The 15,754-nt window shown below is 39.2% G+C and overlaps 2 protein-coding genes across 2 annotated transcripts; both read left to right on the plus strand.

The window, feature by feature from the left end:
- Positions 1-8: 8 nt before the first annotated feature.
- LOC118343951 (pentatricopeptide repeat-containing protein At3g58590-like) lies at positions 9-2,009 on the plus strand (the record flags this gene model as incomplete). The annotated part of the gene is made up of 1 exon (XM_035683338.1): positions 9-2,009. A coding segment is annotated over one exon (1,206 nt), but the record flags the coding sequence as incomplete, so codon positions are not given.
- An 8,736-nt stretch (positions 2,010-10,745) lies between these two features.
- On the plus strand, positions 10,746-12,465 carry LOC108980415. The gene is made up of 4 exons (XM_018951329.1): positions 10,746-11,130; positions 11,295-11,592; positions 11,704-11,800; positions 12,409-12,465. The coding sequence occupies exons 1-4, from the start codon at positions 10,746-10,748 to the stop codon at positions 12,463-12,465; spliced, it is 837 nt and encodes a 278-aa protein (XP_018806874.1).
- Positions 12,466-15,754: the final 3,289 nt, after the last annotated feature.

The following is a 15,754-nucleotide window of genomic DNA, read 5'->3' on the forward strand; positions in this document are numbered from 1 at the left end:
AATTCATCCATGCCAAAACAATCAGGAGTGCTTTGGAATCTGATGTCTATGTGGGTAGTGCATTAATTGACTTTTATGCTAAATGTGATAAATTGGAAAGTGCCCATCGCTGTTTCGATGAGATATATCAGAAGAATGTAGTTTCTTGGAATGCTTTAATTTTGGGTTACTCAAATAAAGGCTCTTCCACTTCTATGTTTTTGCTACAAGATATGCTGCGATTGGGCTACCAACCTAATGAGTTCTCCTTCTCGGCTGTTCTTAGGTCATCGATTGCATTGGAACTGAGGCAGCTACATGGTTTAATTATAAGAATGGGATACCAGAATAATGAGTATGTATCAAGCTATCTCATTACCTCATATATAAAAAACGACATCATATCTGATGCCCTGGTCTTCGTTACTACTTCTAATGATCCACTCTCTGTTATACCCTCTAATATTATTGCTGGGATTTATAACAGAAATGGTCAATACAATGAAACAGTAAAGTTACTTTCTCTACTTGAAGAACCTGACATTGTATCTTGGAACATAGTGATTGCAGCTTGTGCTCGCAACAATGATTACAAAGTGGTGTTTGAGCTTTTCAAACACATGCACATGGTTTACATGCATCCAGATGGTTACACGTTTGTTAGTCTTCTGAGTGTGTGTGCTAATATTTGCAACCTTGCTTTAGGAAGTTCTGTTCATGCTCTCATGACAAAGAGGAATTTCAATCGCTGCGACACATTTGTTTGCAATGTGTTAATCAATATGTATGGAAAATGTGGCTGCGTTGAAAGTTCGGTGAAAATCTTTGACAAAATGACAAATAAAAATCTCATAACCTGGACGGCTCTAATTTCTGCCTTTGGACTTAATGGTTATGCTCAGGAGGCATTAGAAAGGTTCAGAGAAATGGAGTTTCTGGGGTTTAAGCCTGATAGGATGTCTCTCATTGCTGTGCTTACTGCATGCAGACATGGTGGGTTAGTGAGAGAAGGGATGGAGTTGTTTGGACAATTGAGGAACTATGGAGTTGAACCCGAAATGGATCATTACCATTGCATGGTGGACTTGCTGGCTAAGCATGGACATGTTAGGGAAGCAGAGAAAATGATTCTCAGCATGCCTTTCCTGCCAAATGCAATTATATGGCGTAGTTTCCTTGAAGGCTGTAAGAGGCAAGAAATTGCAAAGGACCAAACAATGGGACATGTAAATTAGGATCAGCTCAATAACACATATCCTGGAGAGGTAATGTCACTGTTTATTTGTGCAGACGAGTTATGCTTCTCATCTGATCTGCTGTTAGGCCTAATGTCTGCAATTCATCAGATACTACACGAAAAGATATATTCTTGGGAGGATAGATGATTTTGGCTAGTAAAGGCCAGTCTGTGGACTCTGTGCTAGGCTGACCTGGATGGAAGCCAAACAGAGCGGGGAAACAAATCAAAGGATGTTTCTCTGTCTCCTTGCTCGATATGAGGATTACCCTTCTGTTATATACATTCTGATGATATATGCTCTGCAGAGTACAGGTTTATGATGGCATGTCAATAAATTAAGAGCCATCACTTATCCATATTTCTCTTTGATTTGTGACATCCATAACACCTGACACTTTAACCCATCTTCTGTTCTTCTTACCGTGTATTGGCCAAGCGTGATCCTCCCTCCTCCCTCCTCCCCCACTTAAGATAAGAGGCTGTCTCTTCCGTATACTCTAGATTTCAAGGCACCATGGTTCTATTTATGTCATCCATCTTCCGAGGCTGTTGAAGTCATTAGCTGTTGAATTGGCAATGCTGAATGTGTTTTCAATGAAGGGTTCCAAAGATGCTTTGTGAAAGAGGGTGCTGCTTGTGATAGATAATTATTATAAAAAGGTATGAGACTATGAAAGGAAAGGCAAAAAACGATTGTTTTGGATTTATGCCTATATATTTTAATAATAGAATGAGACTAGGAATGAGTTTTAATCGAGTCAAGCTAACGAGTTAACTCAGGCAAAAACGAGCGGGCCTTAATGCTAGCCTTAGCCGAGTCGAGTCGAGATTTTTCAGTATGTGTCATTTATTAATCGAGCAAGTATCTGCTTTCACGGATGAGTTTTTTTTTTTTTCATAAGTCGAGTTCGATTCGAGTTTAACCGGGCGAGTATTGCTTCCAGTAGTCTAGGAGTGTCACATGTTTTTCATAAAATGAACCCGACAAAAGATCTCATATTTCATAAATGAAAATAGAATTTATTTTGTAGAAAATGTCTAATAAATTGTCTTCCAAAATCTTAAAAAGAATAAACAATTTATGTCATAAAATAGTTTTTATTCTTGAAAGTCTGAACTAAATCAACTGCTCCTTCTAATCTTGGCCTGCCAGCTCGTATTTATCATCCTCACCTGGGTGATTAAAAACATGAAAACAAACTAAAATGAGTCGAAGAATCAGCAAGAAATTTATCACTACGTAAATATAATAAACATAAGATTTTCATAAAACTTTTCATGCTGAGAACTTAAAATTTATGATCGTTTCTACTGATGTCTATGCTATGCATGACTGATTTATCTGAATTAACTGACTTAACTGACTGATCTAATTTAACTGACTGGCCAACACACTTAACCATGTGTACGAGGTTGTGCACCAGCTCCACATCCCACTGCAGCAAGGGGAGCCGCTGATAGTATTCTGGCATATTATGGTAGACCACACTTGAGTCTGTGGTTTGCACATCCACCCTGAAACTGAACTGCATTGGCATCATGCATCTGAATGGCCATCTGATTAACTGATATAATCTTATCTTGCACTTGAACTTAAGATGACTTGCGTGTTTTATACACATGAGATACATGACATAATACATAAATAAATATAATTTCTGAATTTGAACATGATGCGGAATAACATGATCGTATGCTATGTTGGATGACATGTTTGCATATGACATAAGTGGTTCATAAATAATGGCTGTCAATGAACTGACTTGAATAATACTTATATATAAACTGAACTGTGATGATCTTAATTTGTGATCAAATTATTTACCTTGTTGTGCTGCTTTTTGAGTTTCACTTCGTAGCTCGTAAACTATTCTACTTAATTAAATTCACATCGTAAAATATAATCAAATAAATATTATGTTTATCACAAAAATCAATTAATACTAATATCTTAAATTATTTACAATACTAATAGCATATTCTTACTTTCAGTATATAACTTAGTATAGTACTTTGAGATATAATCAATTCTATTAAAATAAGTAATAAAAACCTCAAATCTTAAAATAGGTTTTTCCTTTCTTATATTTAACATAATTAAACAAGAAATCAAATAAATAATAATATAATTTAAATATTCTTAACATATTTTTTTATTTCTATTTAAAATATAACTTAATAAATTTATTAAAATCTGACTAAATAGACAAAGGAGAATATAACTAAAACAATAGGCTCAATAGTACACTTTAAAATACATTTCAAATTCTTTAAACATTTTCTAATAAAAATGAGCTTGTGACTAATATATTTATTTAATAAAATTAAACTCCACTTAAAATGTTAAGCACAACCCAACTTAAAAATGATGTAATAGTCTCCGTAATTAAAATAAAGTCAAGCCCAATGTAAAACATTAAGTCCAGTCCATATAAAAGAGACAAACTTAACACATACTTAAGTGTAAGGGAGTTCCGAACGGAGGTCGGAGCTCCGACTCCGAACTCAATTTCAGAATTTTTTTTTATTATTATTTAAATTTTGTTGTTCAATTTCGTTTCAGATAGTGGGCAACATATATATATTTTTTTAAAAACTAACCATCTACAAATATTCGTTCTGATTTTGTTACTGAATTTTGATTATACTTTTAATTTGTTTTAAAAGTGCTCATGACTCATGAGTTGAAAATTACACAAATTTAAAATTTTATAGAAAAGAATGATGGTACGAATTTGTATAATTCGATTAATTTCAGTTGGATAATGAATTATAAACTTTTGAGAGATGATGGATAAGTACTAATAGAAATTATAGAATAAAGAGTACTTATCCCACGTATTTGCTCGGGATATAAGTACATAAATATAGCTATATAAATAGTTTAAAAAGTAAATAACATGTATGATGCAGCCATAAGTTATAACAGTCTCATTTATAACGTAATAACAATATGACTCAGTCTTGAAATATAACTACATAAAAATTAAACACGGGTTTCACTCAAACCCCAATGTTCCATTGGTCACGCCTAAAATGAAGATAGAAAGTAGCAATCAATGGATGAAAAAAAATTGATAATAAAAAATTATATACGGTAAAAGAATAATTTGATTCTTACCAAGAAAGGAGGTTCTCTCAACTCCATCCCAACTCTCAAGTAGCGTCCGTTCCAAACTCTCAATCATCGGTAATTATGTTAGGGTTCACAATTAGATCTATAAAATCATAAAAAGTAGAAGTTAGAAACATTAAAAATAATTAAATCATCATTTAAAAGCATATAAACTTACCCGATTCAAGCCTATCGCTCTCGGCATCAACGCCAACGGTATCTAGTCTAATGGGCGTTTCACTTATCCAATTCTGTGTGCAAACGAGGGCCTCCACGGTTGACGGTGACAATGAACTCCGATAAGCATCCAACACGCGACCTCCAGTGCTAAATGCCGACTCTGAGGCAACCGTAGTGACAGGAATGGCTAGCACATCTCGGGCCACACGAGAAAGGACTGGATACTTGGTGGAATTAACTTTCCACCAAGTTAATAACTGAAATACATCACTAGGTGGCTCGACAACTTCCATAAAATATCGTTCAACCTCAGATGTACAATGCATAATATTCCTTGTTGACATGAGTTGATGATACTGCCGTATGACACGATTGTCTCTAACCCCTACAGATGGGTCAGTATCACCTGAGGGAACTGTCGATCCTGTCGGCCTCGAATGTGAGGAGCTACCAACTGCGGATGAAGGCTGAGCACTAGTACTGTAGTGATGATATAAGTCATCAACATCACTTTTTAGCAATCTAATAAACTCTCCAGCCTTCATTGCCCCGAGGACGGAATTAACCCAAAATTCTAGAACGGCCAACTTAACTCGGGGGTCAAGGATCACAGCCACAAATAGCAATCTATTTATCTTCTCAATATTCCCCCAATATTTATCATATTTGATCTTCATCCTCGTAGCCATATCAGATAACAATCCAGCAGAGTCAGTACAACTATTTTCCAACTGGAAGTGAAGCTCTGAGAGCTCACTAAAAAATGAGTTAGCAGTCGTATATTTGGATCCAGATAGTCGCATGGTTATCTCATAAAAAGTTCTTAAAAATTCAACAAAATAACTCACACTGGTCCAATCATGTGCGTCTGGCGCACCGAGCCCCTGTCCTGCTGGCTCCAACAAAGCATACCTCAGGCCCCCATCCTCAACCTCCATCCGCTCGAATGCTTTTTGGTACTTCTGTGCCACATCCAACATCATGTATGTAGAATTCCATCGAGTTGGAACGTCCAAGCACAGCATAATAGAACATTCAATCTTCAAATCTTTTGCTATTGCCTTAAACTTGGCAAGCCTTTGAGGGGAACCCTTCACATATCGTACAATGTTGCGGACTCGGGTTATGGAATCATGAACCTCTTTTAATCCCTCAACAACTATGAGGTTAATGATATGAGCACAGCATCGAACGTGAATAAACTCGTGGGCCCGAATGACATCATCTCTCGCCGTCGTGTTCCGCTTAAACCAATCAATTGCTGTTTCATTCGCACTGGCATTGTCAACTGTAATACACAGCACTTTTCGAATTCCCCAGTCCTTTAAACAATCATCCATCTTCACCCCAATGGATGCACCTTTATGATCCACAATTTCTTTAAAACCAATAATTTTTTTATGCAAAATCCACTCACTGTCAATGTAGTGTGCCGTGATACACATGTAGCAGACGTTCTGTATGGAAGTCCATGTGTCAGTCGTAAAAGACACTCTTTGGCTAGTGGTAATAAACATCTTCCTCATCTCCTCCTTGTCCTTCGCATGCCTCTTCATACAATCTCGCATCATTGTATACCGTGATGGAATGGGAAATCGTGGCTCAACAAAATTTAGAAACTTTCGAAAGCCTCTTTTCTCGACTGTGGTAAATGGCATCTCATCAGTAATTATCATCTCTGCAAGCATGTCCCTCAACATCTTCTCACTGTATTGAGGGATGACCAATTTCTTAGTCTGTGTACCATCAGTGGCTGTAGAAGTTTGGTAACTGAGGTTGGTCTGATCAGTGGCTTGCAATCCCTTCGCTATCTTATATCGTTGGCAACCATTTAGATATGCTATTAACACACTGGTACCTTGCTTCTTCGAATGGCATCCACAAAGTGATCCACAGTAATGACATCTTGCCACTGGGTTCGCAATTTCACCAGAAATTTTGGTGAAATGCTCCCATGTCCACGACCTCTTTTTAGAAGGTCGTGGTGGTTGATCTTGCTCAATGGGCATCTCCTCCTCCTCGTTGAACATATTTTCATCCTCTATATCAACTGGGAGTGGGAGTCGACTACTCGCACAAGATGTAGCTGCTCTAAATGTAGCTGCTCTAGATGTAGCTGCCCTAGATGTGGCTCTAGGGGTGGAAGTACCCACCGGTGTAGGAGTTGTAGCATTGGCATCCACCACATCCCCTTGTGGACGATCATCTCCACTATGTCTAGGATCCATATCACAATCAATGAAGCTGAAAAAATTAAATTAGAAGCAAAAAATTAGTTTAAAATGTATCATAATAATACATGTATCGATGTATTATTACATTGAGGTTCGGTTGATGTGCGCTTAACTCAGACGAACCCATCCAGATGGGTTCGCTCGACGTGCGCTCGACGTGCGCTCGAGCAAGAGCCATACAGAGAGGTTCGCTCGACTTGCGCTCGACATAGCGCTCGAGCAGAACCCATCCAGAAAGGTTCGCTCGATGTGCGCTCGAAGTGGCGCTGGAGCAGAACTCATACAGAGAGGTTCGCTCGACGTGCGCTCGACGTGGCGCTCGAGCAGAATCCATACAGAGAGGATCGCTCGACCTGCGCTCGACGTCGCGCTCGAGCAGAATCCATACAGAGAGTTTCGCTCGATGAGCGCTCGACGTAGCGCTCGAGCAGAACCCTTCCAGAGAGGTTCGCTCGAAGTTCTGCTCGACATAGCGCTCGAGGAGAACTCTTCCAGAGAGGTTCGCTCGATGAGCGCTCGACGTAGCGCTCGAGCAGAACTCTTTCAGAGAGGTTCGCTCGATGAGCGCTCGACATATCGCTCGAGCCAATGTTCAATACAACGTGCGCTCGACTTGCGCTCAACACCTCGCTCGAGCGCAAGTCTTCAAAACAATGTAAAATTCATGTTTTTGAGCGCCGTGTTGGGGACTATATTGAATATTCAATACACAAGAATCACAAGAATCACAACTGCTGGCTCCAATTCATAAGAGACGTGCTTGAATTAAATTTACCCAAAATTATTTAGGGCTCACCGTAGGTAGAAGTTAGAAGGCTGGAAGCTGAACAGAGGGACGGCGGCAGGGAGGAGCAACGACGAACGGTGTTCTGAAGAACGCGAGATGGAGGGTTCACTGGTTCAGTCACTGGGACGGGAGACGCGAGAGAGAAGTGAAGGAGGAAGAAGAAGTGAAGAAGCAGGAAGGAAGAAGAAGAAGTGAGCTTAGGCCTTAGTGAACGACGGAGAAGAAGTGAGAAGCCCCTTCAAGAAGGAGCTTCCGAACAACGCCGTTCCATATTACAAAAAAAAAATTTTTAAACCCAGCTCCAAAACGACGTCGTTTTGGAGCTGGGTTTAAAAAAAAAATTCGGAGTCAGAGTCGGAGCTCCTTCGAGCTCCGACTCCGACTCCAACTCCGAAAAATAATTCGGAGTTACTCCGAATTCTGACTCCGAATTCCGACAACTCCGACTCCGTCGGAGTCGGCATCGGAGCGGAGGTCGGACGGAGTCGGAATTCTGCACACCCCTAGTTTACCCTGTGCGGCGCATGTCTTTGTGGGCAGTTATGAGCGGCCCTCCGGTGGCCTCTGATACCATCGGAATGGACAAGAATTCGGCAGGGCCCCCTTTGGTGGGGCTGGAGCATTCAGCCAGTAATGAGAATAGTGATCAGCGCACATTTGTGGAGGCGTTGCAGCGATCTATCCCTCCTCCAAAATTTAAGCTTTCAGTCTGGCATCCTGAGGTAATTAGTGGTGAACTTGGATTTATTTTCTCAGATATTGAGATGGAAAAGGCAGCCGAAGATTTAAAATTTGCTTTAGTTCTTAAGTTTTTGTCCTCCAGACCTTCCATTGATGTTCTACGGAAACATATTATCAAATCTTGGGGGTTTGTGAGGTGCCGATGATTAGTTTTATGGATGACTTTCACGTCCTTTTACACCTTGCGAATGAGAAAGATTATTTCCATGGATGGGCACGTGAAGGCAGGGTGGTGGCAGGCATTCCGTTTCATTTGTTCAATTGGTCGATGGGGTTTGATTTGAAAAAAGAACCATCCATTGCTCCTCAATGGATTTTTTTGCCCGGTCTCCCTTTGCATCTGTACAGGTTGGATTGCCTCTAGAGTTTTGCTACACGTTTCGGTAAGTTTTTGGGAATGGATAATGCGACCGTATATAGAACACAAGCCACAAAGGCACGGTTGTGTGTTGCAGTCAATCTTAGAGACAAACCGATAAAAGGCTTTCCTGTGATGGTTGGAACGCACCAGATATGGCAGTCGGTGGTTTATGAGAAGCTAGGTTTTTATTGCAACAAGTGATTTAGGCAAGGTCATATTGAGATGGCTTGCAGAATGGTTCAACTTGTAAATCGTGGTAATGACAGGAAAAAGCATGGAAAAGTGGATGGGCACAAGGAAGATGCTAAAGCTTGGAAGGAAGTGGGTCGGAAGAATCATGTAGTTGTGATAAACCATGAGGAAGGCATTGTGAAATTAAATATTGAGACAAACCCAGGGTCTATGAACCAAGCCGAATCTAGTAATGCAGGGGAAAAAGTAGAGGAGTGTGGAAAATAAATTATGAATGTGAACCAACCGATTCTGATGGCTAGTAGAGAATGGGGGGAGTGTGTTAGTGGGAAGGGGGGCTCATCTCCTCCTGTCCCAGGTTTCCCTGATGAGAAAAATCCAGCATCTGAAACGATGAAGCTAAGTTTCGAAGTGTTAGGTGCCCAGTACGAGTCAGTTATTCAAACTCCTGTGGAGGAAACTGTGGTTGGTAATTTACTTTCGGAGGTTCATGCTGTTACACAAGTGGATACTGGACAGAAATTGCCTGATATTAGCGCCCAAGATAGTGACGATGATTGCTAGGAAGTTTGGTGCGATAGTGTTCCGCAGGTGCAAGTTGATACTGAAAAGTTGCAGGAGGATTTGGAGAATTCTCGTAAGCAGGTTTGCCAGGGGGAGAGGGCTCAATTTTATGATTCTGATAATGAAGAGGGTGCTCTTCCTATTATGATGGGAAAAGAAAAAATTTATGATTCGGACGTGGACCATATTACTGAAAATGGTAAATCAAATCTGAAGGAGGATAAGACTTTGAGGAAATCACAACGGGTTCACACCTGATCCCAAAAGCTGAACTTAAGACTGATACAATTTTTTTCTGGAATATTAGAGGGCTGGGCAGTGGAATAATCCATACATTTTTGAAGTTGTGCTTTGTACGTCCCACACCGTGTCTGGTTGGTTTAAATGGGATGCTCACCGTGTTATAGTTACTTTTGTCTATGCTAAGTGCTCATATGTTGATAGAAGGGAACTTTGGCATGACTTAGAAGAGAGGACCCATATGGATCAACCATGGTTAGTTTTGGATGATTCTAATGTTATTCGTAGGGATTCATAAAGAGTTGGTGGGAATCCTCGACCTCTTATTTCGATGTTAGAGTTTAATGATTGTATAGATCGTTGTGGTCTTTTGGAGTTATCTAGTTCTGGCCAGAACATGTCCTGGTGTAATGGGCATGGGGGAGTGTCCAGAAGTTGGGCAAAACTAGATAGAGTGCTCATGAATAATGTTTTCTCCAGCCTTTTTCCTTCTGTTTACTTCAATTATTTGAGCCAAAAATCTTTTGATCATTGTCTGATGGTAGTGTTTTCGGACCATCTTGCTACTTCCTATGGTCCTTCTCCGTTTCTTTTTCTGAATATGTAGTGTTTACATGATGGGTTTTTAATGTGTGTGAAGGAAGCTTGGAATAAACAGGATGCGGCGTTTGGCTTCATAAGCTCTTTATTCGTCTGAAAAGAACCAAGCTAGCGCTTCATGCATGGAATAAAAATGTATTTGGTAAGGTGGATGTCAATATTCGTGCGTTGGAGGAGAGGTTAGATTTTCTAGAAAACCAACTTCAATCTAATTTTCATGAGGAGCTTGAGGATGATTTTGTGGCTACTAAGACCGAGATTGAATTATGGGATAAAAGGGAAGCTTCTCGTCTAGGCCAAATTGCTAGACAAAAATGGTTGACGGAGGGAGATCAAAACTTGAAATTTTTTCATTCGATTATTAACCAGAGGTGCACTAAGGGACATATTAATAAAATGGTCCTTGTAGATGGGAGAGTTTTGAATATTGCTGAAGAGGTTCATGAGGAGGCTGCGGTTTTTTTTCGTAATTCCTTTCCAATGCTTCTACGGTGGAAGATTGCGATTTGTCGATGATTATTGAGAAGAAAATTTCTGATGAAGAGAATCGTTGGTTATGCGCGACACCTTCTAAATTGGAAGTGAAGCAAGCTGTTTTCTCTATCCCAAAGAATAGTAGTCTGGGGCCTGATGGTTTTGGATCGGGTTTTTATATGTCTTGTCGGGATATCATCAAAGAGGATGTGGTAGAGGCTGCTAGAGATTTTTTCAGGGGTGCTCCATTATCCAGGTTTTACTCCTCCTCTTTTATTGTTCTTATTCTGAAAGTGCCTGAACCTTCCAGTTTTGAGAAATTCCGTCCTATTAGTTTGTGCTCTATGGCTTATAAAAAATTTTCGAATATTATTGTGAATCGTCTTAACTCTATTCTTGATAGTTTGGTCTCTCATGAACAAGGTACGTTTATTCCTGGACGTAGTATTTTTTAGAACATTACTCTTGCCCAGGAGATGGTTTAGTCGCTACATAAAAAACTATTGGTGGTAATGTTTTGATAAAACTTGATATGGCCAAGGCGTATGATAAGGTGAATTGAGATTTTTTAATGTGTGTGATCCAAGCTTTTGGTTTCTCTGAAGATGTTTGCCAAATTATTGCTAATTGTGTGCAGTCTCAGTGGTTTTCTATTATGATGAATGGTACCTTTCATGGTTATTTTCAGTCTGCTAGGGGACTTCATCAAGGGGATCATCTTTCTCCTTATCTTTTAATCCTCATGGAAGAAGTGTTGACGAGGCTTCTCAGAAAAAATTTCGAGGAAGGTCGGATTGGCAAATTTAGTCATCCTATTAGTGCTCCTTTGGTTTCTCACTTACTTTATGTTGATGACATCCTTATTTTTGCTAATGAGGGTAAGAGGTCTATTAAAAATTTGATGCATACTCTTGATATTTATCAGAAGTGGTCCAGTCAACAAATTAGCAAGGACAAATCTGCTCTTTTCCCCTCTAAATTGATCTGAACATCAAGGAAGAGGAGCTTGTTGAGTCTTATGGGCTTTAAGGAATGTAAGTTTCCTGTTACCTATTTGGGTGTGCTGTTGGTTTCTGGTAGATTGACAACCCAGGTTTTTGAACCGCTCATTGATAAAGTCAGGAAAAAAGTTTTTGGTTGGAAGTTTAAACTATTATTGCCGGATGGTAGATTGATTTTAGTCAAGCTTGTTTTAAATAGTATGCCTATCCACTTATTGTCTGTGATGAGTGTGCCTTCCATATCATTGTCTCGTATTCAAGCTTTGTTAGCTAATTTTCTTTGGGGAGAGACTTATGGTAAAAGAAAATATCACTGGAGGTCATGGAGTAATATTTGTTTGCCTACTATAGAAGGAGGGTTGGGTGTGAGAGACCTTAAAGAGGTTCAAAAATCACTTCATATGAAGTTTGCCTTTCGTATTTTGTCTTCCAACAATCTTTGGTCTGATTTTTTTTGTGCTAAATACCTTCGTCATGGCCATTTTTCTACTTACAAGGCGAGACCGACTAATTCCAGATTCTGGAAATCGATTTTAAAGATGCTCCTAGAAGTTATGGATAATGTGAATGTCCTGGTGCGTGGTGGTAATGCTTCGTTTTGGTTTGATAGATGGTTGGCTTCGGGTCCCCTTTCGATACGGGTTGAAGTGTTATTAATAATAGATTGTGTATTCAAGATTGTTGGTCCAATAATTTTTAGGATGAGGACATTCTTAGAGAGCTGGTTAGTGAGAAGGTTGTTGAGGAAATTTTATAGATGCCTATTAATGGTACCAATGGTCCGGATTTGTTTGTGTGGAAACCTTCCACTGATGGCAGTTTCTCTACTTGTACAACTTAGGAGGTGGTGAGAAAAAGAGGTCAGGAATTACCATGGCATGATTGGTTCTGGCACCAGTTTCTTCCTAAACGAATTTCTATATGCTTGTGGAAAATTTGGATGGATTGTTTGCCAGTGGATGTTCGGGTTCAGGGTAAAGGTGTGTCTCTTGCCTCTGCATGTGATTGTTGTGATTGAAGGTGTATGAAAGATATCAACCATATTTTTTCTATGGGGGCTATGGCTCTTGAGGTCTGGTTTTAAGCCAGTATTGCTTTGGGTATCCCTTGTAGGCGCAGTTTACCGTGGAAAAATAGTGTAGCTGCCTAGTTTTCTTATGCAAAAAAATCATGTTTTAAAGGTACTCTTGTAGGTTTAATTCCTTGTATCTTCAGTTGGTTCCATTGGAAGAGAAGATGTTAGGCTAGAATGGATGGGAAGTATGATTCGGCTATGATTGTTTGAAGAAGTGTTCAGGTGTGGATCAAATCTTTGGCGAATAATATCAACTCAGTTAGTAATTTATCCATGCATGACTTGAAGATTTTGGAAGAATTTAATTTAGAGAGGCCTCACACTTCTATGAGACCTGGTAAACTTGTTAAATGGTCTAGGCCTCCTACGGGATGGGTGAAGCATAATTACGACGGGAGTTGCTGAGGAAATCTTGGTAATTTGGGAGGGGATGGCATTATTAGAGATTGGAATGGTTTGGTTAAAGGGGCTTTTTTCTACTCATTATGGGGTGGGTACGAATAATGGCGCCGAAGTGAAAGCAATTCTGGATGGCATTAGACTGTGCAAACGGCTCCATATGGTCAATGTGATTACTGAAAGTGATTCACAAATTGTTGTTGATTGGCTTTGTAATGGAAAATGCTCTTTGTGGTATCTTTGGGATTTTTGGGAGGTTTTGTTAAGGAGCTTGAGGGAATAAATTTTGTAGTGGCTCATCAATTTCGAGAAGGTAACAGTGCAGCGGATTTTCTTGCTAGAGAAGGTGAAATGGGAACGAATGTGCGGCTGGCTTTTTTAGGCATTCCGTATTTTCTTCGTTAGTCTGCATTCCATGTTTGTTTTGTTTTTCTGGTTTTTTGTTTTTCTTTTTTTTTCTTTTGCTAGGTTTGTTTAGATGTTTTATGTCTCGGTATAGGCCTGTTAGTTTTTTTTCATGTTTAATTATAGGCTTGTTTAGATTGTTTATCTTTTTTGTTTCTTTTGTTTCGGTTTTTGGTTGGTCTGTATTTGCGAGGTTTTTGTTTTTATTTTCTTATCTATAAACTCCCCTATACTTGACTTGTAACCACTGTATTCCTCCGCCATAAGTGAGGGTTTATTAATAAACTTGGGACGGGGCCACTACCATATGACTACTAGCTCTTTGGTTAAAATAATAATAATATACAATATAGTGATATATTATAGTATATTATAATATATAGTGATATAGTATTAGTATAACTATTAATACAATAGACTATAGTGATATAAGATTTTAAAATTTAATATTATATTAATTAATAATTTATCATATAATATAAAACTATTTTATATATAATTATATGTTATATATAAAAATTATATACATTATAAAAATTTATAATATATATATATGAACCGGTCCAATTTGGTCTGATCCGGTTTTAAAAAAAGAAAAATCGGAACCGAACCGATTTTGACCGGTTTTAAGAAAAATAAAACCGGTACTGGACTAAACCAAACATGATACCAGACCAAACCCACTGATTCAGTCTGGTCCGGTTTATTGGTTCACCCTTTTTTTTTTTACAACCCTAGGCATAACAGCAACAGGAAGAAGTGGGGCTGACGGGCAGAGAGATACAGCGAGAGAGAGGAAATGATTCGGGAAAGGAAAGAGTGAGGGGGGAAGGGGGGGTTTGGACCCCAATTTGCAGAAAACGACGTTGTTCCACTTGAAATGAAACAACATTGTTTCACACTTGATGGTTTCAAAATATCATGTGTAAAACGACGTCGTTTTACATCTGATTTTTTAAAAAAAATAGTTGGAGTTTGGAGTCGGAGGTCGGAGCCCATATAGGCTCTGACTCTAACTCCGACATTAAAATTTAGAGTACCTCCAACTCCGACTTCGAATTTCAATTTCTCTGACTCCGTCAGAGTTGGAGTCGGAGCTGGCGTCGGCCGGAGTCAAAGTCGGCAGAGGATTTGCAAAGCCTTTCTTACAATGCTAAAATCATCTCCTATGTCTCGGGTACCATTTTACATAATTTATAAGCGCGCTCTGATACCAAGCTATGGTGCCCTGTCCCTTGTGTAAGGTCCTGGCGAGGTTGCCAAGGGTGCTAGCCAAGCGGTCAACACCCAGGGTTCGTTCAGGTTAGGTGTGCCTCATTCAGGTAAAAGTGCATGTGTTTGATATAGGTATGAAATCGCAGCGAAACAACATAGGTTTAGTCAGTAAACTAGACCTTATAGTGCTAGAAGTCTAAAATACAATCTTAGAAATGATTAATTACATTCCTCATTAGTATTAACATAGACTTACATACAACCCAAGTAGTATGTTTATCGCCTAATGGGTGGCAAACCGGAATACAGTTGGTTGCCCCTTAGAAAATACTAAATACAACTCAAAATGAATCATGGCTCCTACGAGAGAGACAACCCTTTGTCTTCATGGCTCGGGCGATATTGGTTCTTCTTCCTCGAGCATTACTTCTGATTCTAACTCTGCATCAAAGTCTATGATTACGAGAATGAAACCATATGTAAGTTAGGCAGCCATGACAAAAACTGCTAATGAAAAATAATGCTACTAAAGATGTAATGACCATTTCATGTAAAAAATGAAAGGACACATATATGCATGCTTTTGTGAGGAATTACCCTCTAAGACATAGACATATAGTTTCGTGAAGCATGCTGATGAGTAACCCTCTTAGTGAAACATATATATATATATATATAATGGCGAGGAATCACCCTTCGCTCTAGTAGTTCAAATCCATAACATCATATTGATGCCAAATCATCATCACACAGATGCTTATCACATAGATATTTTTCACATAGACATTCATCACATAGACATTTGTCGCCGAATGGGCAAACAAGGAATGAGTCGCTCCAACATCAGACCCAAGAAAATCCCTTCTACCTATTCATCTTGGTGCAAGTTAGCTCGCATGGATCTTAACATAGGTCGACTCTCACATTGAGATCACATGTTGTATTGGGGAAA

Source organism: Juglans regia, chromosome 12, assembly GCF_001411555.2.
Source record: "Juglans regia cultivar Chandler chromosome 12, Walnut 2.0, whole genome shotgun sequence".
In the NCBI taxonomy this organism is placed as follows: Eukaryota; Viridiplantae; Streptophyta; class Magnoliopsida; order Fagales; family Juglandaceae; genus Juglans; species Juglans regia.